Raw genomic sequence first — 25,033 nt, forward strand, 5'->3', positions numbered from 1 at the left:
TCGCAGTTTATCTTGGTCTCGCCTGTGAGCCCACAGATGGCGTCCCGCTAACCGGTTCGCCGCGGCGAAACTCTGCAGCAGCGAGCGCCGCCGATCAGCTGTTCGCTGTTGTCATTTCTTTCATCACACCGCCATCGTCGTCCTCAGCGGCTCAGCCCGTGAGTCACTCGCGACGACGGCGACGACGAACATACACTACTACTACAACTATTACTACTACTATTTACTACTACTATTACTATTACTGCTGTTACCAGTACCACTACTATTACCAATTTACTACCGCGGTAACACTCACACGCGTGCGCACGCTAGAACGCTGGCCGATATTATATATTATAGGTAAACAAATCGGTCGACCCGGGCCAGTCCAGTTGTGTTCGCCGACGTATCGACAGCGGTCTGCCGCCACAACAGAATTGGCGCGCTACAAGTGCGATATTAATAAATCATAATCGTATATTATTACCTGCGCGAGTTATATATCACATGCTCTGTATTTTAACCGTGCGCGTGTGTGGCGAATAATTTTATTTCGGCGATAAAGCCGTTTATACGGTTTTTCTTTTTGTTTTGCGTATCTTAATAATATTACCGCTGTCGCTGTTCAAAAACGGGACGATTGCCGCCAACGACCGGACGCGGAAGAGCCGGGGACAACCAACACGTCATTATTGTCATTTAAACACCACCGACTGTTTTTTTTTTGTTTTTCTTTCGTTTTTTTAAATTGTTATCCTATAACGACGGCACAATATTTTACCCGTTGACGACGTCCCGCTCCAGTCTCTCCGTTTGACGATACAACACCTGCAAAGAGGATATACGTTGATGAACAGAATCCAGCGATCCGTCATCGGTTACTCCAACGAAGGATATATTATCATAGCAGGTTCGTGAATTACGTACATCGATGTTGTTGTGGTTTTATTATTATTATTTCAATTTTTTACGTTGACACATGTCGTATTATTGAGGCCTCTGTTTGGGTGCGGTGACGGTTACTGGGGTATTGTATTATATATTTCAATATATAATATTATTAATTGATAACTATATTACCTTATTGGTGTATTATTATTATGACGTGTCTGTGTGCGGTGTGAATGGTTTGTTTTTAAATTTGCGTGTTTCCAGCTGCAGATATCTCGTTTTAACACAATATTACGATTTTGTTTTATACTCGTTTCTCTTTGCAACGTTATAATCATATCATTATTATTATTATTATATTGGTATACGACGACGATGCGTTATTACTTTCTCTTTCGGTCGAGTGTATGCATAACACGCTCAAATGCACAAACCGTCGACCTAGTGTACCTTTGAACGGTTGTAGCTTACTATAAAAGCGTTCGATGACCGATCATAGTGCAATATAAAAATCGATAAAAATTAAAGCTTCGAAAATGCCGCGATCAGATTTCAACTGTCCATCTGTTCATAATTTTAACATTTTCGGGACGTAAACGCCGTATTATAAATAATATATATATATATATGTTGTATAAATACAATATTATATGAACATTAAGTACGTACCAATCGAGGTTCCAGTGTACTACAATTTCCTGTCTAAATAAAATAACACGTGCTGGTTATTTGTTTTTGTTTTTTATTTTCATCATTCTACATTAGGTGAATAGATAGGTACCTACTTTATTTAACTATACATTGCGCTACAAAATGTTTGACACTATAAACACTAACAAAGTGGTGGTTACGACTTTCCTTGCACATTATATATTAAGCAGCCAGTGTTCGCCAGTTACTTAATCACAAAATATACATATTACATATTATTATTACCTATATATTTTCTTATTTCTTATTGTGTATAGTACCTATATAATATATATATGTATATATACAGTGTTCTTGAATTATCGATAGGTACTCTGCGACAACACTAATTATTGACATCCTGCGCCGAAAACATAGTTACTACAAATCTATTGTTTAATATTTCCAAATAATATTATACATCACTAAATTAGTGGAATAAGTAATATAACCCTGGATGTCCACTTAAAACTATTATTATTATTATTAATTAATTCTTGATGTTTATTGTAAAAAATAATACCAATGATTCAGACCTATTGTCATAATTTAATTATATACAATATTATAAATAATTAGGTACATAAAGAGGTATACATAATAGGTTAACTATTTTATAATACTTAGGTAAGTAGTTTCATTAGTCTCAAATGTTTAAATAATAACTGAAAATTAGTAAAGAAAACGTATTATTGTATTAAGTACTTAACATTTTTTCATTCAGTTATTCTTTTCCGTATCTGAAATTAAATTCGATAATAGTAAATGATCCAGAAGTGATCTATTGGAAGGAGGCAATTATGTGTCTGGTTTCAAAATTTAAAATTATCTTCGAAGCAGACGTATCACCCTCACGATTCAACCCACAAGTGTTATCTCGAACGTACAACGTTATACCAAATTTGAAATAATTTGGGAGGCTTCAGGAGTTTTTAGGGAGGCTACCCCCCACCCCAATTTAAGCTTATAAATTTCTACGTTTATTAGAGAAATTTAAACTTTATACCTACTTTATTTTAAACTAACAATTTGTATATTAATTATTAATACAATAGTAAATATGATAAATCATGAATACAGCATTAATAATAATTGAATGACTTGATTAGGGAGGCAATACCCATAAATAGAACACTTCAAAACCAATTATTAATTTTGAACTATAGTTTAAATTGCTAAAAAATCTTGAATTTTGATTTAACATGGAGGATTTTCATGGATTGTAAGGATCAGAATATGTATGAGAAATAAGAGGATTTTGAAGGTACTGTAGTTATTGGTGTAAAATATAGTGTTGTAATAATTAACATTTAGCTAGTTTCTCAATATCTATTTTAGAATTTTAACTTAAGCTATTAATAAATAAAAATAGTAGTAGCATAATATACTATTATCATGTTATAAAAATAAAATATTATAACGTGATTATTATACAGCATCAAACATTTATTTATTTCCCTATTTTTTTTTAAATTGCCTTCGACTTCACCACTACTATAATTATGTTAGAATGCTAAAATTGTCGATATGCATAATATATTTAGAACATGACTTGATATAAAGTTAAACGAGTTTGTTTTGGGGTAAAAGTTTCAAAAAAGTTTTGTACTCATTTAATAATTATAATTTTAAATATATTTCATTGGTAATTTTCAATTTTTTCAACAGTTTTTCAGAAAATTATACGTCGAATTCGTTATTTAATGATCATAATATAATTAACATCAGCCATGTATCAAAAAAAAATTCTAATATTCCTAATGCTTTAAGATTAGACTTTAGATTAGGCTTGTTTTATAAAGAAACATTTAAGCCCCCCCCCCCCTTAAATTCAATCAAATCTCTGCCTATGTTTGTAATTAAAATTTATATAAAATAATTCCATCTACCAGTTACAGAATAGTCGTTAATAGACAATGATAGTAAGTTTTACAGCTATAGATATGATTGCTAACACGTCATTTTTATTAGATTGGTTTTAGAGTTTATTAGTAATATAAATACAAAAGAACAAAAATTGTTCAATAATAAATAAATAATATATACTTACTATTAAGTATAAGGATAAGTTATTATTATTAATTATTATCTTTATACTATTTTTTATACAATTTTATAATTCAAATTACCTATATATAAAATATTGTAATGTATAATACTCTAATGATGATTGTACTAATTGCATAATGCGTATATAATCGCGCGGGTGTAAAGCTAGCTCGTAATATTTTTAATATACATATAAATATGTAATAAACCGGTTCACTGCTGACAAAATACACGATAATCGATTTGGAACTTAAATGAATAAATTTGTGCGATCATCGTGCACAGTTCACACCATTTACTCTTTACACTGCATCTGGTACTATACATCTATAGATGCCGGATAGGTACTCATAAGTCATAACTCAGAAGTAACGGTGCCATAGTATGAGGTTGGTGACATGGGTCATTGTCTAGAGTACCTACATATATGTTTAGGACGTATAACAAACCCACAATGCTTATAATCTCGCTTAAAATGTTCACATAGAAAAATTGTTAAATATATATTTTTTAAGCAAAGTACATTGTACGTAAATTAAATTTCATTACAATAATTACGGACAATTAAAAAAAAAAATTGTCGTGTATTTGTAAAACATAATAATTTTGTGTGTAGGGAATTTAATTTGTAATATGTACTCACTCACATATGTATATGAATAATATACCCACAGAATTATAATATACTGGTGATAAAGAGTATACATATTCTTCTCATAACGTGCCTACTGTTTAGTGGTAATACAGAAGGGCGAAAATTTAGTTTTGCCAAAGACACAATGAACTATGAAGGCTAGCTACGATGCTTACTGATAATTCATAAAAAAAACCTAACTATTTACTGCAAGATTTAATCCTTATTAAATGCTTTGCTCTAATTGCCCTTAAAATTAAAGGTCGTCCTGAGTAAATTAATAGTATTCGATTATGAGTTAAGTCGTTTATCATGTAAGGAAAAAACCAGTCAGTACTATAAAATATATAACCAGAATCCAGTTGGTACCTGTTACCTTATAGTTATAAATATACAGTTTATAAATATTGAATTAAATATCAATGAGTTTGTTTAGCCTTAGCGATCGATGACCAAAAATTAATAATAATAATAATATCTAATCTTACAATAAAATATCAACAGCAGTGTGTATGATAGTAACGCGAATAAACGTTATGCAATAGTAGTACCTAATATACCAGTAATAAATTAATTAAGTACTGAAAATTACACCAGAGAAAGGTTTATTGTGTTTAACGTACAATTGCAAAAACATTCTTTAACAGTTAATCGTGTGATGAAATTTTGAGATTTAGTTTGCTTGTAAAATAAGCGTATAAAACAATGCAGATGAGTTCTAGAGATGGAAAATGAAGAATGAGGTCACTGCGATGAAACCGACTGATTAAGTAGTGGAAGTTTGAGGCCGGACAGACATTAACCCAATTATTATAAATGCATCACGAAATAATAAATATAAAATAATAGTGAATGTCGTTAACACTATGATAGTTGTATAATATTAATTGTATACATGTCTAATATGATTAACAATAACATTAAACTAAAATTCATACCTACGTAATTGATAGAATTAAGTTGTCGCGGGTAATAATTGATTTATAGTTTATTATTTTGTTTTGGCGATCAATACTAATAAATTTAATAATTATTAATTAGTGATGTTAATTATGTAGGTACAAGTATCTTCTAAATTGTTATTATTTAAGAAGACCTTTATTTGCAAACCATACGACTAAGAGAAGGTACATATTGGGCGTTTCTACATTTTCATTATTTTTGGCTCTTTAAGTAGATACATATTTGTTTTTTAAATCCATTTTTTTTCAATGTTTTCTAATATAGCCGACTACTTGCAAAAAATTAACTATCCTACAAATTTCTACTTATAAGTATTAAGTAGGTAACAATTATCATCATATATTTAAACTGTATAATATTAATAGAGGGGAAATATGACTGATTGAAGACATTTCGAGAGAAAATCGTATCTTAAAACAAAAAAAAAAAAATGTCAGGCTACAACTTAATTGTGTTTTCATTATTTTTTAAGTTAATTTATTTTACATTTTAATTTTGTTATTTTTGTATGTATGTACTGACAGAATTGAATTATTCGTGATCAAAAAAACATAAAATGCAGACACATGTATAAAAAATCGACTATTCGTGACTTCAATTATCCTCAAAATAAACATCCAAGGTTATTTTTAATGTTGTTTTTAAGCAAATAGCCCCATATACGACTGCTTAAATTAAATACAAATATGCATATTCGTATTTGGTTATTTATTAAACTCATTATAATAATAAATGTAATTTTATATTTTTTGTCAATTTTCATTGTTTTGTTTTACACAGAGTAACCGAATAAAAAACCTCAGCTCAGAATTTTGTTTGATTAAATTTCAAATGTACATCACACTCACTCTTAAGTCGTAACACACCTTAACCTAAGACCCTATGGATCTACTTAACGCATACCTATGTGCAAATGGTTCTTTCTTAAATAATATAATATAAATAATCGAAACTTAACAAATCAACAAGTAAGTATTAAAGCTCACGAATAAAATAAATAAAAACTAAAAATACTTCAAAAGATTGAAGGATTCGAAGGATTCGCGTGGGTCCGATTCTGAATCTCGTTAACATGACTTCGAATTATCTGTGAATTTTGATAGGAAAAATCCAATTGTCGGTGTTATGTTTAATATGATTTAATTTAGTGTAGTAAGATGTCCACTTCTGGTGCCCTCTTAGTTTACATTTATTTGTTATAAGTGTTCGTATGTTCCAGAGTGAAGTAATTTGTGTGGACGATGATAGTGGAGAGGTGTTAGCAGCTTTGGCTGCCAGATCAGTGAGTTCTTTTTCTTTTATGTTAGAGAATGATTGTTTTATATTTATAGATAATGTATATTCTCAAAATATATGTAAATTTAATTATATTTAATTTTTTTGATATTAATACCAAGTGTTCAATATTTAAGAGAAGTATTATTAATTTTTTTACACACAATATCTGTAGATAATGGAGTTTCCATATTGAGCTATATTATATTATTAAATAATACTTACTTAAGTCCTAAAATTATTTAATCTAGGTAGGTAAATACCCTTGAATTATTCATACATAAATTAGCGATATTCAAAAAAATAAACACGATATCAGATTTTTACAAACATGGAAGAATTTTAAATATAATTTTTATTTATAAAAAAAATACTAAAATAGTTATATAATATATAATTTATACATAAACCGCCAATGTAATTTCGATATGATATTTTGTATTATAACAAGCTTTCATTCTTTATCATGCGTTGGTAACTATGATATTGCTGGAAATTTCATCATAGGCGCAATCTATGAGAACATTTTTACTATTGGTACAATACATCATATATGACACAGTAGTACCCAATACTTCACGACGCAGGAAATTACCCATAACTAGTATTTGATAATATTTCTCATGTTAAGTTTTAAAAAAAACCTGTGATGTAGCATCATCTTTAGTAAGGAAATTTCAAATATTTGTACTCAATTTATACTTTTCGGTAGCCTTAGTCTGCGTAGTCTTGACTCAGTCATGAAAATATAACTGCTCAGCAGTTAACGAATAACGAATATTTAAAAATATTAATAGTTAAGAAATGAATATCATAACGGCTGTCCTCGTTAAACGGTGCGCAGGTCTTAAGTTTAATTTTAAATGTATATCTTATAATATCTTTTATTAACAACAAAACCTTGATAGTGGTGACATTCAGATTTCAAACTATTCTATCTACACATGTCAGAGTATGACAATCAGACACATTCGTGTAACAAACAAATACAAATATTGAAAGTGTTTAAAATCTATTTTTGAAGTTTCCTGAAGATCTTTTGAACTTAAAGTTAATGGTGTATACAGGGTGATTTTTCAAGTATGTTCGTCTCTTCTTTTCGTTTAATAGAAAATTTATTTAAATTCTGATTTTAGAACTTTGAAGTATAGATTAAATTACATATGTTTTTAAATGTCTGATATTTTTCGAACTTCTTAAGGAGTGTCCTGTGGTGATACAAACTTCTGTTTTTTTTTCAAATGAAAACAGCCTCTTTGTACTACAAATTATTTAGCAAATGATTTTCTTGAAAATTCTGATTTATGTAAACCTAAATTTTATAGAGTAGTTTCTGAGTTATTAAAATGTTTATATTAAGGGTAATAATCCTTAAAAATGGTTTTATAAGAATATAAACTATGTGTAATACTAGATGTAGTATTTATTATATTAGGATCATTTTTACAAATTATTTATGTTGATGGAATTCAATAGTAATTACTAACTTTTTCAAATCATTTATGTTTCCATATCAACTTAGCCCACTACCAAAAATATAATATTATCCTTACCTTAACACACAATGTTATATACGTATATAACAACTCAAAACTACCCACTTTCTCACTTTATTTTGATTTAAATACCTCAAAATTCTCAAAAAAAATGTCTACTTAATATTCGAAAAAATAGATGTATGTATTGTCACAGGATCGTCCTTAAGTGATGCAAGAAATCTGAAAATATGGTCTCAAATGTATTTAAAAATTCCAAAAGTCAGAATTTGAATATATGCGTAATTTAATCATATAAATAAAGTAAGCATGCTTAAAAATGACTCTGTGTACTGTAGTATATTGGGCATCTGTTTTATTATAATATTCAAGTGCTATATGAAATTTTGTGATTCTACGGTATTGTAGTCAATATTTTAATAATAATATGGAACTGGTTAGAAGATAACATATACAACAGTACACGGTATACATATTGGACATACTACTTTGACAACGATATAATTTGCTTACATTCAATATCGACGCAAGTATTGCAGATGATCTACGTATTGTATTTTAATTTTTTATAGGTGGGTGCCTATACAGGGGAGCCAAGGTCAAACGATTTTAGCTCATTCATAGATAATAGTATACCATAGCATTTTCATTACGGTAAATATTGACCCTGGGCATCGGCTAAACGTCTTGCATAAACAATATCTTAATAATATAGCTGTAATGTTATGATTTATAAGTTATAACGTTTTCAAAAATAAATCACGGAGCGCGAGATCGGAATGGATCTTCGCAAATTTCATTTTTCTCTGTCTCTCTTTGACGTACCTCTTATTCTAATGGTTTTGAAACAAATACGTATAGTTCGCTACCGCGCTTAACGATGTACGAATGTACGATATACCTATAGAATATAATATACGCGCGATGATGAACTGCTCAGGATCCATCGTAAATGCTGCTGTGGATAAAAAATGTATATTATATAATAGCTGCGGTAATAATATACATACATATACGTATAATATTATTACGGTGATTGTGTCCTATCTATGCAGCGTATACAAATAAAACATATGTGTGTCGTCGACAGTCTAGTATATCGTTGAGCAACTCCTCCGCTGCAGAGATTGTCATGGCGGCAGCGATAGTGTCGACACGCGTGAATGCGCTCCGCTCATACAGCCTCCTCGATGGTCTGAGAAACCTGTAATTTCGTCGGCCTCGCGTATAAAAATCGCGAAACACTGGTGCGGTATATCCATAGCCTATAGGTACGCACACGCGGTTTCTTAACCCGCTCGCCGTTTACTGCTGTTTAAACCTAGTTTTGCACAAATGTTATAATATTAATAATAATAGTATACAACTATAAAACATCGGTTGTGGCCAAAAGGGTGGTGTATGTATACATAATTAATTGTATATACACTAAAGATAGGTATTTACCTCCTATGTTGACACATGATGTATATTATAATACATATGGCTGCTGTGCTAACGGCATAATAAGTATTAATATAGTGCATTATGTGTTTAAAAATTATGTTGGAAACCTTGACAATGGTCATGGGATATACATATTAAGTTTCCGTTATTTCTAAAAAAATTAATAAAGACGATCGGTTTACTGTGTACTGTATATCACGTATTAAATGCCCAATGTAAGCGAAAAATGTAGAAATTATCATATTATTCTTACTATTTTTTTTAGATGCACCTACTAAATTCCAGAAATTTAGTAAAAATATGAATCTCAAAAATTTCAATTTTGATTGTATTACTTATAAAAATTGTCCGAGCTTGAAACAATGTAGGTCCATATATGTTACTATAGTTGTCTTATAGAATTTCATAAGCTGTATGCAGTTTCGTAACCATGATTTTTCTTTTGACGACACATGGGTAGCCTAACTTGAATCCCTCATAAGCTTGGTCGTGGGTATACAATCTTTTAGGCTTTTGCAGTTACCTTCGTAAAAATGACATTAATGCATTGTTAAGTCTTGCAAATAATATGTTGACAAAACACTTAAATTATTTTCAAATTTTTTGTCAGAAACTTCTTTTCGGAAATGTCTTCACGTGGCATCTCAAATTCACAAAATATAATACCTATAAAAAAAATTAAAAATACACTATATATACTAGAATAAAAAGCGCTAGGTATACAGAATTTTTCTCCGAGATATTTGTCTCCGTCGATAACCTTTTTTTCCAAATAAACTGTTGCTATTTGGAAAATTGAATATAACTATAACCCATTAAAAATCATTATAAACTATTATTAAAATATATAGTATTATTTTCATTTCCCTGAACTCAAAACTGCAATCGAATAATTAGAGTTGATTTATGTAAATATTATTTTAAAAATCGATTTAATCGTTCCAATTAAGAATACCTATTATAGTTATGTACGTCAGAAATCTGAGGCACGAAATGGGTAAATGTGTACAAATACGAACATGCTGAAACACCCTACATAATTAACGAGATATTCCAGGAAGTTTTACCTGAGATGATATTGTACATGAAGCTCAGAGGACTTAAAGGCTTAACATGTTTGACAATTTACAATAAAATTACATGGAAATATTATGTAAAAATCCTATATTGATGCACCCGGAATATACTCCCCAATACACAGAAAAAAAATATAGTTATGATAACCAGAATATGATAAACAGAACATGTGTAACATCTTATATTCTTATGCTTATCATAATACGTAGTTGCAATAACAATGTATAAATTTATATTATATGTATAATAAGGTATGATAGGTATATTCCAATTCTTGGAGGTTAAATATAACTTCGAAGACGTTTGGTTTATTTAAATAATTTTACTATGTATACCTATAATATTTTTGAGTGATGCACCTACGTCCTACATAACTTTTTATCGTTTTATGAATTAATTACGTTTCAGACTGTGTAAACAGTATGTTTTGTGGCTGTGATTTAATAAATATAATATGTATGTCGAACACTTATACATGGACGTAGTTAGAATTTAGTAGTTACAAAACTTAGAAAACTAGGAAATCAAAGTTGAAAATAAGCCATAGAGCCTACCCCCCTTCATTGAGACATTATTTGCCAAAATTAATTATTGCGATTAATGTCACACTAGACTATTATTGCGATGAATCGAGCGTGCATTAATATTAATGTAATACTTGTAATGTTATATATATTATTTGATTACATAATTTATTAAGTTTTACATTGGAGTATATAATATACTGACCGTTTAACATAATATATTGTAAATAACTATATAAGGCTCGAAATATGTTTCAAATATTTATCAGTTAAATATGTATATATATAACATAGTAGATAATCCTTGGCATTTCAATTCGTTTTCTCCCAATAAATAGTATTCGTTTAAATAATATCTTCAGTAAAAATTTACCTCGTAATGTTGTTTATTGCAGTCTTGCAGACAATAAAATATTATAATGGACATGTTTAGAAAAATGAAAGTGAATCTGTATACAGTGCCGTGTTACTGTTAAGCACAATAATATTATTTTAATAAATTTGATTGTAGTCTAGTGATTATGCTGCTCTAAACTTCTATTTCGACTTTCCTTCAAATTAAAATGATATGGGGGAGATGGGCCGCAGTAACCAAATGAATCGCAACAATTATATTGTCCGTTTTTTTTTTATATAATAACACTTTAAATTGATTTTGTTCCCAGGTTTCCTAACGGATAACACAATCCTATGATGAATAATACGTTTGCCGTACATACGAAACACCGTTAAAACAGAGACTATCCTAGATATAATCCAGTCCACGGATCAGACATAAAAACACAAGAACACGCCAATTCGGATTAAAACATGGCGTCCGCTACCCGAATGGTACTTATGCACCTACCCAAAAACAATCCGATCGACATCACATTTACGGACATCCAGTTCACCGTAGACGTCGGGACGTTGCGCAGAGGTAAAAAAAATATATATTCAATTACGAATTCAAAAACTAGTAATAATAATAATAATAATAATATAAAATGTACAGTATCATTTATATATTTGGTAGTATTACATAAAGACGTTCGTAAGTTTTAACCTTGATTAGCATTGACCTACTATATGGTACGTGACTGTTTAGTGTGTGTGTATCGGCCCACGGAACAACATTTCGCTTGATAGTTATTATTTAGGTATGACAAATTATAGGTATACCACCTATTAATAATGATAGCAGATGAAAGTAAAACTTTTCGAGTGATTGATCGATAACAATTATTTAAGTACTTACCTACATCGAAATTATCGTTATATGTTATTATTATTGTATAAGTAGTGAAAATAACACTGTAACTATATTAAACTTGCGTTTTTAGACCGTTTTAGATTCTAACCGGTGCCAAATTATATTTTAACGACCCTGTGCTATTGATGCACTACATAAAGTATGAAATATGCTCTAAACATTTTGTGCATACAGATGTTTAAATACTCAATTATTTTGATAATTTTTTTTAATTTTCTAATTCAGTTTTTGAGAACATTTTTAATCCTCTTCTCAGAAACTTAATTTAAGGACCCCTATAATATTGTACACTAAATTTATACTTCACCTAAATACTTTTCCGCGATAAATCTCCTCATTTTGCACGTCTCGGATCTACCTCATTAAACAATTTTACTTAACGAAATCGTTTTATTATATATTTAACATGATTTTTTTTACCAGCAACAAAAATGAAACCTATAATTATTTATTGCTATACTAAATACCTATAGAAGATTGACAATATCTACTATAACAGCTGGTTTAAACATTGAATGTACCAGTAATATTGTTTACTTCAATAACATATGTTGATATGTTTTATTTGTTGTAAATATTTTAAAGGTTTAAAGGTTTTGTATACCACTATCAATATCATTATTTATCATACCTATCTATCTATTATAATTTCCTTAAATATCACACATTCTTTGTTGTACAATCTTCGTAAACCTTAGTACATTTTTTTTTTATTTTGTCATCCAAAATGTAATAACCTACAATATATATAATATATTTTTGTAGGTACAGCTTATCCTAGAAAACTGACATTTTAATTTTGAAAAATAAAAAATTTATGATTATTAAAAACATGTGTAGAACACTTTTTATTGACTTTACTCTACTTATTCTAAACGTCTAAAAGCTGAATATATTTCTATTTTCTACCCAATATTCAGTGTGTATCGTTTTAAAAAATATTACTGGGTAAGATACACTATATTGCCTATTAAGTAGTACTCTGAAAAATACCTTCAAAACCATTTATTTAGCAACTTCGTTCAACTTAAATTTACGATGGTTTAATGTTCCATAGTCTTATGTACCATGTATAATTTTTGATATTTTTTTGATTCATTTCCTTTAGAATTTCCATACCTAATGGCAAATATATTCAATTATATACATTTCGTTGATTTAAGCATTTAGTGTGTATTATACATATTGAATATATTTATTATTTCTAAACTCATAAATTCAATGTAATCGTTTCATTCTATAATTTTTTCCCAAGACTAATTATGTAGAGTTATTTTTTAAAATAAAATTAATTTTCGACTAAACAAATATTATAAATCTTTGTATTTGTGTATAGTAAATTATTTTACATCTAAACGATTCATTTGATTAGAAACAAACCATACAATTCGTTATACCTACCAGTTTTTTTTATTCAAAATACATGGTATATTATGTACCGTGACGAACTAGCTAGCTTGTTGTCAGTTAAAAGAGAAAACGAATTTATATTGACTTTAGTTTCCTTCCGGTTCTGTTTAGTTATATCCAAGTCCAATACAACGTACGAGTATTTCCGTAACAACTGTATTGCAGAAAGACATTTGTAGTATTCACACGTGTAATTACGACGTATTTTGTTGTCTAAAACATTAAATAAATATTAAGTAGAGAAATTTAATCTTCTATTTTGACTCAAAACAATATTCATTATTCTTAATAATCTTAAAAAAAAACACAATTTAGGCAACTATATTTTTGAATATTTGGCTTACAATAAAATAATGCCATAAAATATTACGACTCTTATTAATTATTATATTGCTCCAAAATATACTTATTTTTAATGATAATTGAAAAAATTACTATAATTAAAATTCAATAGTAATCCAATTTCTCTTGATATAAAAATATAAATCAAACTATATAAGCAATATCTTGAATTTATTTTAACAATAAAGTACAAGATTATGAAGTTGACTCTAAGTAATTTTTGTTAAAGCACAAAAATAAAGTTTATTTTAATTTATTATTTATTGTAACTTATTGAAGCACCCTAGCACATTTTATGTTTTAAAATAATAGATTAATATACAAAACAAAATGGTGATAGTATAATACTATGAATCTAATTATAGTAATTTGAGTTTATGTAAAAAGTTAGGTACTCATAAAATAACTGAATAAATTTGAAGTTATTAAAAACCTAGCCACCGTAATTGTGACGAGAAACGACATTAAAAATATAGTATAAATTTGAATAACATGATGTCGTGTGCACTCTGATTAAAACTGCAGATCCAACAATATAAGTAGTTTCAAAATATATCGCACACAATAATAGATTGATAATTTTGATATTTTTAGTATAGATACTAATCGGTCATTATTAAATGAATGTCTATATACAATAAATTTCCTGAACTAATTTAACTTTGAACTATATAACAATTAAAAGTAAATTAGTACCTAATCATAGTTTATTTTCATTTACATTCATAAAATTGTAGTAATTTTAAATTCTTTTTTTTTAATTTCAACGAGTTTTGTAGATTTGAGCTTAAAAAATTCTTAGTATTTTTGTCTGAAATAAATTTAAGAAATTGTTTTGAAGTTAATAGGTAGGTGCCTATAGGCACCTATAAGATATGTAAATATATTTACCGTTTCTTATGCTTATAATTTATTATATTTAATGCTGCATGGATTCACTCAAGCGTGTATTTCGATTTAATAACAATACACATTTAATATTTATTCTTAATGGAATTTTTAAATAATTAAATTGAACAAATCTTGACCTAGGTATGTGTAGTAAAACAGGTATCTAATATTTTACACTCGGGACTTGGATGCACAAAACCTGAATAAACTATTAACTATATAATAATAAACAGCTCAAACTTTAATGGATATACCATATACCATATTATACTTCCACAGAATGTAATAATTATACTAAGTATAGGTTGGCGATAATTAATGAATACATCTTACAATTCGTGAGTACAATACATGGTCGCCAAGTTAACCTAAATGTGAATTATATATTATTTTAATTATATGAGTCACATAATTTAATCGCCAAAATCAATGTGTCCCCTGTTAGGTATGGTACATAGATATTAATTAGAAAACCATTTGAATGCAGCCAAACTCCTGGAGCGGTTTACAAAAATATAGCAAACGAAGCGAACTATATAGATAGTTAGTAGGTAATGACCGCGGGACACAAACGTAATAAATTATGTTTTTAAGTTATAACTTACAACGTATAATATTATGATATCCAAAAATATTACAATGTATTCCGCGTATATAGATTATAGATACAATACCGTGTCCTATATAAATTTTGTATGTATCCTGTCTCCTGCCAACCGTATAATATTAATAACAATAATAAGTGACGAATAATGTTGGCATTAAGTATGATAATTAGTTATTTTATTATTACGATTAAATATAGTGGCATTGATTTGATATGTGAGACGTAGGACTCGAGGTCAGTAATTAGTACTTTTAACTAACATTTAATATTGAATTTATTTAGAATATCTGTGATTATAAAATATATCTTAATATTCTTATTGACGAATGATGAATTAATAATGCATTTTAATATACGTTTCGTAAAATATTTCTTAAAAATTAAAATAATTAAATACATCACAATGAAAAAATCAAATAAATAGAAGATAACAGTAAATTTACCTAAAAACGTATTATATGTGTGCTCAGACTCCGGTTTCAGGTGCACAGCTCGAGATCAATTCTCATTGTTTTCAAACATTCACATAAAATGTATATTTTTTTCTTATCTACAAAATCTATATTTTATACAACATAAATACCTAAATCTGAATTATATACAAAATTTAAATATGTGAACATTATTTTATTAAGCAATTAGGTAATATCATTTGGTATCTGGTCGGTACGTACTATTGTATGTGCCTGCAGATATACTGATAGAATAAAACACAATAATAGTTTATTCCTTGTGAGAAGAATTTATATGTATTTGTTGTTTAATGTAATAAGTGTTTTTATTTTTTTAGAAAAAAAACAAGTACTCAAAGGCGTTTCTGGTCGCTTCAACAGTGGCGAACTAACTGTAATTATGGGACCATCCGGTGCTGGAAAATCAACCCTTCTCAATATTCTTACCGGATTTGAGTAAGTTTTTTCTCAAATAACATTTAAATACATGTGTATATAATATATATAGAAAATTAATTATCGTTGTTAAAACCCATAGTTTAATTTGCGATCATCAACTCAATTGAGTATTTGAGTTTCTGTTATTATGGTATTATTCTACATAATATAAATTAATGTTTTTAAACATAAGCGTTTAGTAATAAAATATTATGATTTATGAATATTAAGAACGTATGTGCTTATAAAGTATAATATTACTCGAATTAAATAAATCTAATTCAATATTTACATGTAATTAATAATTTATACAAAATGTATAAACTGTACTCTATCCAGCGAGAGAACACTTCGATTCTACGCATTCCCACTCGACACCCTGTCATCGAGACCGATTCCACTATGGAAGGGTACCGAAGGTACAGCGCAGAAGAACCCATTTTCGTCTGATAGCTGCGTGTTCTCTCACTGGAAAGATTAAACGAGAAATAAATAAGGCCACTACAGGACTCTTATTTAAACGAATTTGTAAATGTATGATCATCTGCACTGAAATAACTAAGAATTAAACAAGTTACTTTTGAAAGATTCTATATACGTTTTAAAGTTTGTCATAATATAATCACATAGGTATATTAAAAGCAGAACACATTTAAACTCAATAATAACTCTATAATAGCTTCACTTACCAACAAAAATAATCAGAAATGATGTTAATCAATTAGCATATAAATTGTCCACAGTTGTAATGAGTAAATTCACATAAAATAATATATTTATGAAATCGCTGATTCGAATAATAATTCACAAAAATACTGCAATTTCATTTTTGATTTAAGTATTACCTTAGTTAGTAGTAGTTATGGTTTTAATTTTAGCGAATTTCACTTTTGATGTATACATTTTTTTAAATACATCTGTACGACAAGTAATACATATCATTATGATCCTGTAATCTGTTTACAAGACCTTAGGGAAAAAGATAGGCTATAGTACCTATATATTATGTGCATTCATAAATTGGTAACTGAGATAATATACAAATTATTGAAATATAATTATACATTAAACGTCCTTGTACTTAGCTAACTTGTATGGTATTGACCTGAAATTCTACAACCACGAAATATCACGAATACATATGCTAATTGTATAATACAATGCATAATATATAAAATATTTTTAATATTTTCAACATATTTGTATCCTACCTACCAAAAAATAGATAGGTATAATAATATGTACTGTTGTACTCGTATTACTCTAAGTTTATTTTTTGTATCATGTCAGGTGCATCTAAATCATCGTTTACATATTTCTAATTGCATGTTTTAATTAAAGTACCATTTTCAAATCATATAACTATTACAACTTTATTTATTTTGTACTGTTGATACTATAGTTAGTATGCGATTATATTATGTAAAATATATCTATTAATACTCTAAGCCTTTAAGAATATTATTATTATTATTATTATTATTATTATTATTATTATTATTATGTTATTACTATCAGTGGTATGGTATATAAACCTGGTTGTAATATTGTACAATAAATATTTCAGTACCTGCCTACCTATACCAAAACATTTATTTCACTATCAGCAACTAGTAACCTAGTTTTTAAATACTCAAGTTGAAGAAAACTAAAAACTTACCATTAACTTACCATAATTTACTCATCCATCCACCCAAAAAAATAATTTTCCCCGTGGTGCTTAAGCATTATAAAACCATTTTCACCAAGTCACTGATTACTATTATTATCGTTATTATATGCTGTATGTGGCAGTGAGAAAGATATACTTTTAGTACTTTCATCATATTATTTTCGATATACCTATCACCATTATTGTCAATTATTGGCAGTTGCTGTTCTATCGTGCTATATGAAAGACCACGTTTTTTTTTCAACTAATAAATTTTGACAATTATTTTATTAGAAATCAGCCTGACTAAATATGTGTATCCACATTTAATAAAGTATACGGAAGTAACATGTACAAGTCTATAAGTACTCTATTATGGTACATGTGAACTTGTTTAGTTATAATTTTAACGGTTTGAGACGTCAGTGAAATCCATCTTTTAAATTTTTTGTAAGTAACACAGCGGCTAAACATAATATTATTATTTGATATATTATACCTTATTTGTATAGTTTTTATTTGCTTTAAAAAGAGGTGTTATGACAAGCATTTGAATGAGTATATTTTTCTCAAGGTTTTGTATAAAATATTAAAACTTAAAAATAATATATGCAAATCAAATAAAACGTATTTTGCATTTAAAATACTTAATGTTCAATAATTTTATCATATAGGTAGGTAAAATTACACAGGGTAAACATCAAGCATACTAACCCCATTTTTTCCGTTAATAATCAATGTAGACAAATTGTTGATACTTTTGGCACCACTTAAAGATTGTAATGAGGAGAGATACAAATTACAAGCTTCTATTTTTCAAATGAGAGCCCCTATTTAATGTAAATTGAAGAACAATACAAGTGATTAGTGAATACATTTTTTGAAAATTTTGATGTATGTACTTAGTTCAAAATTCGAGTGTCTTAGTTATTACAATGTTTATAATAAAGATAATAGTCTTTAAAAAAAGGTTTTACAAAAATATAAAATATATGTAATATTAAGTCTAGTATTTGATATGATTGGACTATTTTTACAAATTATAATTGTTGATAAGTCAAATAATACTAACTACCATACTTGTAGAATCCGTAATATAAAAAACCTACTCTCGTTGACCTATTATTCTTAGTACACAAAGTTAAATAACTCAAAAACGACACGTTTTGATTTTGATACGTCATAATTTTCAGAAAATGTATTTGCTAAATACCTTACAGTATAGATTAAAGGGGCCAACATTCGAAAAAAAAGAAGTTTATATGCTCCCAAGACACTCCTAAATTAATACAAATAATCTTAAGAATCAAAAATAATAGGAATTTAGTTACTTACCTATATTTAAAAATTCCATAAATCAGATATTGAATAACTGTATTATTGAAGTAAAAAGGTGAGCATGCTTGATGAATCAATTGATGAATATTATGTACTAGTTAGGTTAGATTTGTATTTTGTTTTCAATTAGTCTAAAGTGATTGTTTGTGTTAGCTATGCTCGCGATTTGAATCATTCTCAATTTAATACAATATTTTTTTAGCTGTTTTGATTAATATCTATATGATTTTGTTTTTAGAATTCTTGATAATTTATTAGTAAAAATAAATTTGAAATCGTATTTAATTAATGAAATTCCGTAATTATTGTTTTAAATACATTAATAATTAGTATACACTAATATTATAAACTGAAGTGGTCGGTTATTAATTTAGGTAATCCAGTTAGTAATATATAATTAATTTCTGATTCTTATGTAAAAAGTAGTTAATTTTTGATATAATCTAATAAAAATAATTGCATATTTTACCATACTACATTTTTTATCGCATATAAATTCTAGCCCTATAATCATTACTTTGGAGTATTATTGTAATTAAAGTAATACACTAATACAAAACCTCGGATGTTTAATGTTTATAATATACCTATAGTGTAATTTATACATATGAGTTAGGTTCTCCATATACATTATAATATATTTATTATTTATTCATAAATATATTATGCTATTTGATAATTTTATACCATATAAAATAGTTTTCTTCGTACATTTTATAAATGATTTTGATCATACTATTTTATGCAAATATTAGAATTTTAATTATTTGTGTATAGGAAGTTTTAAAATTACTATAATATGTGCTGTTAAAAATAAACCGTCTATTGATCACCATATACATTGAAATATTATATAGGTAACTTTGATAATATAATCTAAAATGAATTATTATACTAATAATAATATGCTGTTTTTTCGGAGCATAGGTATATGCACGGCGTACCTTTCATAATACTCTACGTCTTCTAAGGTAGGTATATTGTTTTTGGTGTACCTACACAAAATGTTAGCAAGCTTTTGAATGATTTTTGTACATTACTCAAATAAGATACCACACAAATATATTAATATATTTAAGCGTATGGCCGTTCCAAAAAAAAAATTACCATAATAAAGGCAGAACGTGATCGTTTACGAACTTAGAGTATCTACTTTTTTGACTTCTCGAGTAAGTTTTCGTTAATAGTGCCCTTGACATAAAAAGCTTAGGTACATTGTATGTATAATATATAGCTTCTATATCACAGTATAAATGGTCTGCAGTTTCGTTTACTCAACAATTTTTTTACTTACACTGTATAAAATACCTATGGTCTCCTTAAGACTGATAACGATTCCAGGGTCTTATAATTAATATTTGATCAATGCCAATATTATAAATTTATCATGGATACATGTAATTAAATATGTATTATATTATGAGTTGTATACAAACTACTTCTTTTAATTTAGTATAAAATATATGACGAGTAGTGACTACACTTAAGTATACAATTATTATATAATCGATATACCTATTAATATATTAAAATTTAAAACTACAACCGCATTAGCGCGCACAACCACGTACTTACGTCTATAGTAGATCTTTATTGCTTATTAAAAATATATGGGCGCCGGTCACCTGTTTGGCCATTATGACGTGTAGAAGGACATAATATTAAGTGTTCAAAGAACCATGTTTTGTAATTCCATAATGTTATTGAAATAAAATTATAAAAAAAAATTGTTTGACATCTATTCTTAGATATATTTTGTGTTCATAAATTAATGGATATTAATATAATTCATAAACTCACTTAAGAAAAGTAGCTAGGCATATACGATATACCTTGAACGCCAACATTTTTTTCAAGATGCGGTGGCGCCGTTGGTAGTGGCGCTGAACAGGCAATAAACATATGGCCATAATATAATACTATTGAATAATATAAGTATAAACTTTAACCAAATTATCTATTAAATTATTATTTGTAATAATAAAAAATATTTTGGTAAATTATAAAGTCATTTGTGTTGTTAAAAATGAATGGAGTTGAAAATTTTTCCCTAGACCGTCTCTTAATATAATAATGTAATGTAAGGTTAAAAATACACCACCTTGTTAAGTAAACTCCACACGAACGTATCGCTGTAAAGATTTTCGTATATTTAGAATGAATATTATAATAGGTATGTATAAGCTGTATTACACGACTTCGCCCTGAAAAAAAATTTTAAAAATATAAAACGAAGTGCACTACAATGTATTTTAGTTAAAGTATTAAGTGTACCTAACTTCATGAGCAAATTGTTATCAGTATATCTTTTACGTCGCTTTGTGGATAAATCAGACCGAAATGGACAATCTACTTGCGGCAGTTTGAATACAGCGTCTGATGTATTTTATTTTAGATAGGTGTAATAACAAATAACTGAAAATAAACAACAAATTTAAAGAACGCAGATTTTTAAGGGTCACTTGAGGTACACATGGTATTAGTATTCATTAAACTCTCAGGTTTTAAATGACTTAATAATGCATAGCACTATTTAATATATACGTATTCAATATTGTATTGTGTATACGGTTTTCTGCACTTATAACTCTTTATTTAAGTCCTTGCCTACTAATAATAATTTTAAACAATCAATCAAAGATTCAAAGTACTAATAAGAATAGGTAATAATATATCATTTTTTATCGATTGTCATCACATTTTTGATTCGTATTACCTTGACTCCTTAACCATAAGGTGATTACGGAAAAAAAACAATTTCAACATAATAATATTATTTGTTATTATCATTCATAAATATGTACCTACATGAATTAAAAAACATAACAGCCATAAACATTTTTGACATTAATCATGGTAAATATATGAAAATGAGCACTTATTTGTGGACGCCAATGACCCCGGCAGTATATAATTTTAGAAATAAAAATGAACTATAATACTTAAAATTATTTTTCGTTATTTTAATTTCTATATATTATTCCAATTTTCCATATTTTTTTCAATTGCTCAGAGTTCTTACGGCTTTTTTCAAAGCCTGGTATTTATATTTTGCTTGTAATCAAACCTGTATAATATACGACATGTATTCTACCGGTAGGTACTAACATGTGATTAGGTACACATGTATTTAAATAATTGTTTTATTCATCTGTTCTTGAGATGATATTTGTTTCAGTTACAGATTTATATGTACAGTATTACCGTCATAATAACGATTGTATTAAATTTATTAACCAACAGACAGCACGTCTTGTAAATTCACGAAAGCCATAAATATTCGTTTTGGTTTATTAATGGTTGGCCATAATTTATGTCTTTAATTTTGCATTTAAGTTTTTTTTTATTTCTCAAATTATATATAGGTATATCGTACATCGTTTTAAGGGCAATAATAATAATTATAATTCTTTCTCGTAGTATGTTTCGAACATATGACCTTACAGCATATAACGTTCCAACAGGGTGACCCACATTTAAAAATCAAAATATACATTTCAAAATTCAATATCAAATAGGTAAAATGTATATTTTATTTGGACATTGAATGTATTTCTCAGGGTGGTCTTGTTCACATTGAATTAGTTGACAATGGATATTGTATAGGAAGTTAACTTGACTTGCCTCAAGATATAAAATTCATTTTAAAAATGTCGTTCAAATTCTTATTAGACGACGTAAAATGATACATGTTTTGAGGTATACGAGATAACTAATAACTATAGATATTATTATTATTGCAGTATTTACTTGTGTCTTGTATAGATTGTGAATATTATCTTAATAGAACAAAAATATACAAAAAGAAGGTTATTATTTTTATTAACTTAATAAATTATTATATTCTGAAATTATTATAATTTTATAAGACATTTTTATAATTGAGTAGGTATTATTTTTTTTAGATAATAAGCTTTAACTATAATATTGATAAAAATAAATTTAATTTTGAAGCTGAAAGTATGTATTATATTTTTTAACAAAATTAATAAAAATATGTACCTGAATACTACTATGGTTTACGATTACATAAATATTACTTTAATATTTGTTCCAGCATATTAATTAAACTTGTTATCATAGCCTATAATCATTAGTTAATACCATAAGGCATAAACAATCGACAATCATACATTTTAAATTTCGTTTTACATGTTATAGACGAAAAGGAATGAATGGTGAAGTCCTGACAAGCCACGTTGATGATGATGACTTGCTATTAAATAATGATTTGAGAAAAAAGAATGGCGAGGGTCGTACTATGTGCCGAAAAGAATCCTGTTACATAATGCAAGACGACCAACTGTGCCCACTTTTCACTGTATTAGAAATTATGATGATGGCAGCTGACCTGAAACTCGGATACACACTCTCCTACAAATCTAAACTTCTTGTAGTAAGTTATCAGACCAAAGTCATCTTTTTCTAAAACTGACTTCCTAATTCAATTTATGTTTTATTTTTGGGTATATTGACTATGGCACAATATAAACTATTATAATTTATAACCAATCATAAGCACTTACACCTTAAAACGATATTTTTGGCCATTGTGTCAAATATTACAATTTTTTTCTTATATCCCTCATCAACATTTTGCTGTTGCACAGTCAGAAATAAAATTAGAAATCAGTATAAATATTTATTTAAATTGTAAACATTATTTCAGTTTTTAATCTAAAAATAGTTTACGTTTTTATTACTGTTAACTGGTTTTAAACCAGTTTCGATTCCATGATTTAAATTCTTATTTTTAAATTGTAACAAAAATGTAAGTACACTATAAAAATATATAAAAAATGTAATATGAATTTAAAATACATAGGCAGGTACTCAATATTTTGAACTATAAAATTATTTATTTATTCTAAAATAACATATTATTTAGTTGAAATTATTTTTAAGAGGAAGTTAGAGCACTGTATGTTTTTGCTCTCTGTATATCTCTCCTATCGCATGTGCAACATAAACAAAACACATTTACGCAAAATCATCAAGTAGAATCACCCATAACAAAAATAATAGAAAATAATATTTTTAGTGGAATGACGTATAGATGTGTCTATAATTTTAAATATTTTCCCAAAACAATGTAATATCCATTTAAGTAATTTCAACAATTATTTTTATTTGTTAAGTCAAATACAAATTCAAATAATAATTAACTACAAAACCTCCATCAATGTTATCATTTATAATTTTTTTAATAGTCGTTTTAACAATGAAATTACTCAAAAATCATAAAAACGAATTTATGAGAATGCGTTTTATCTAGTATGTTGCACGTGGGTCTCAGAGAAAAAACAAATATTGCGCTTACATCATCGTAATCGCGATAGCTGAAACTGCAGTAAGATGGTAATTTACGGTTTATTATGAATTCTATTTTACGCTAAGTATTTATTTATCACCTGTTTTTTGGTTTTAAATTCAAAACATTGTCTATCCATAATATTTTATTATATGGTGCTATTTTTTTTCTGGTTGTTATTAACAACAATCAATAGAAAATTCCGTAAGGTCAGAAGTTAAACTTTGATGATTAATATTAATCGATACGAATTTGACATCAAAATGATTAATTTTTCATGCTATATTTATAATTTTGTACATGCATAAAGTTTA

The 25,033-nt window shown here is 27.6% G+C and overlaps 1 protein-coding gene across 3 annotated transcripts in view; it reads left to right on the forward strand.

Annotated features, from left to right (window-relative positions):
• Window positions 1–216: 216 nt before the first annotated feature.
• Window positions 217–25,033, forward strand: part of LOC111041338 (ATP-binding cassette sub-family G member 1-like) — a 33,160-nt gene continuing 8,343 nt past the window's right edge. The window contains exons 1-5 of one of the 3 annotated variants that reach the window (XM_022325566.1): window positions 217–892; window positions 6,429–6,491; window positions 11,693–11,946; window positions 16,320–16,437; window positions 23,570–23,804. In XM_022325566.1, the coding sequence (XP_022181258.1) occupies window positions 11,838–11,946; window positions 16,320–16,437; window positions 23,570–23,804 (462 nt within the window). In that variant the 5' untranslated portion in view covers window positions 217–892; window positions 6,429–6,491; window positions 11,693–11,837. Of the gene's footprint in view, window positions 893–6,428; window positions 6,492–11,692; window positions 11,947–16,319; window positions 16,438–23,569; window positions 23,805–25,033 lie in introns of those variants that run through there. The other 2 variants (XM_022325565.1, XM_022325567.1) reach the window with 2 other exon arrangements.

The sequence above is a fragment of the Myzus persicae genome, unplaced genomic scaffold, assembly GCF_001856785.1.
Source record: "Myzus persicae strain clone G006 unplaced genomic scaffold, MPER_G0061.0, whole genome shotgun sequence".
In the NCBI taxonomy this organism is placed as follows: Eukaryota; Metazoa; Arthropoda; class Insecta; order Hemiptera; family Aphididae; genus Myzus; species Myzus persicae.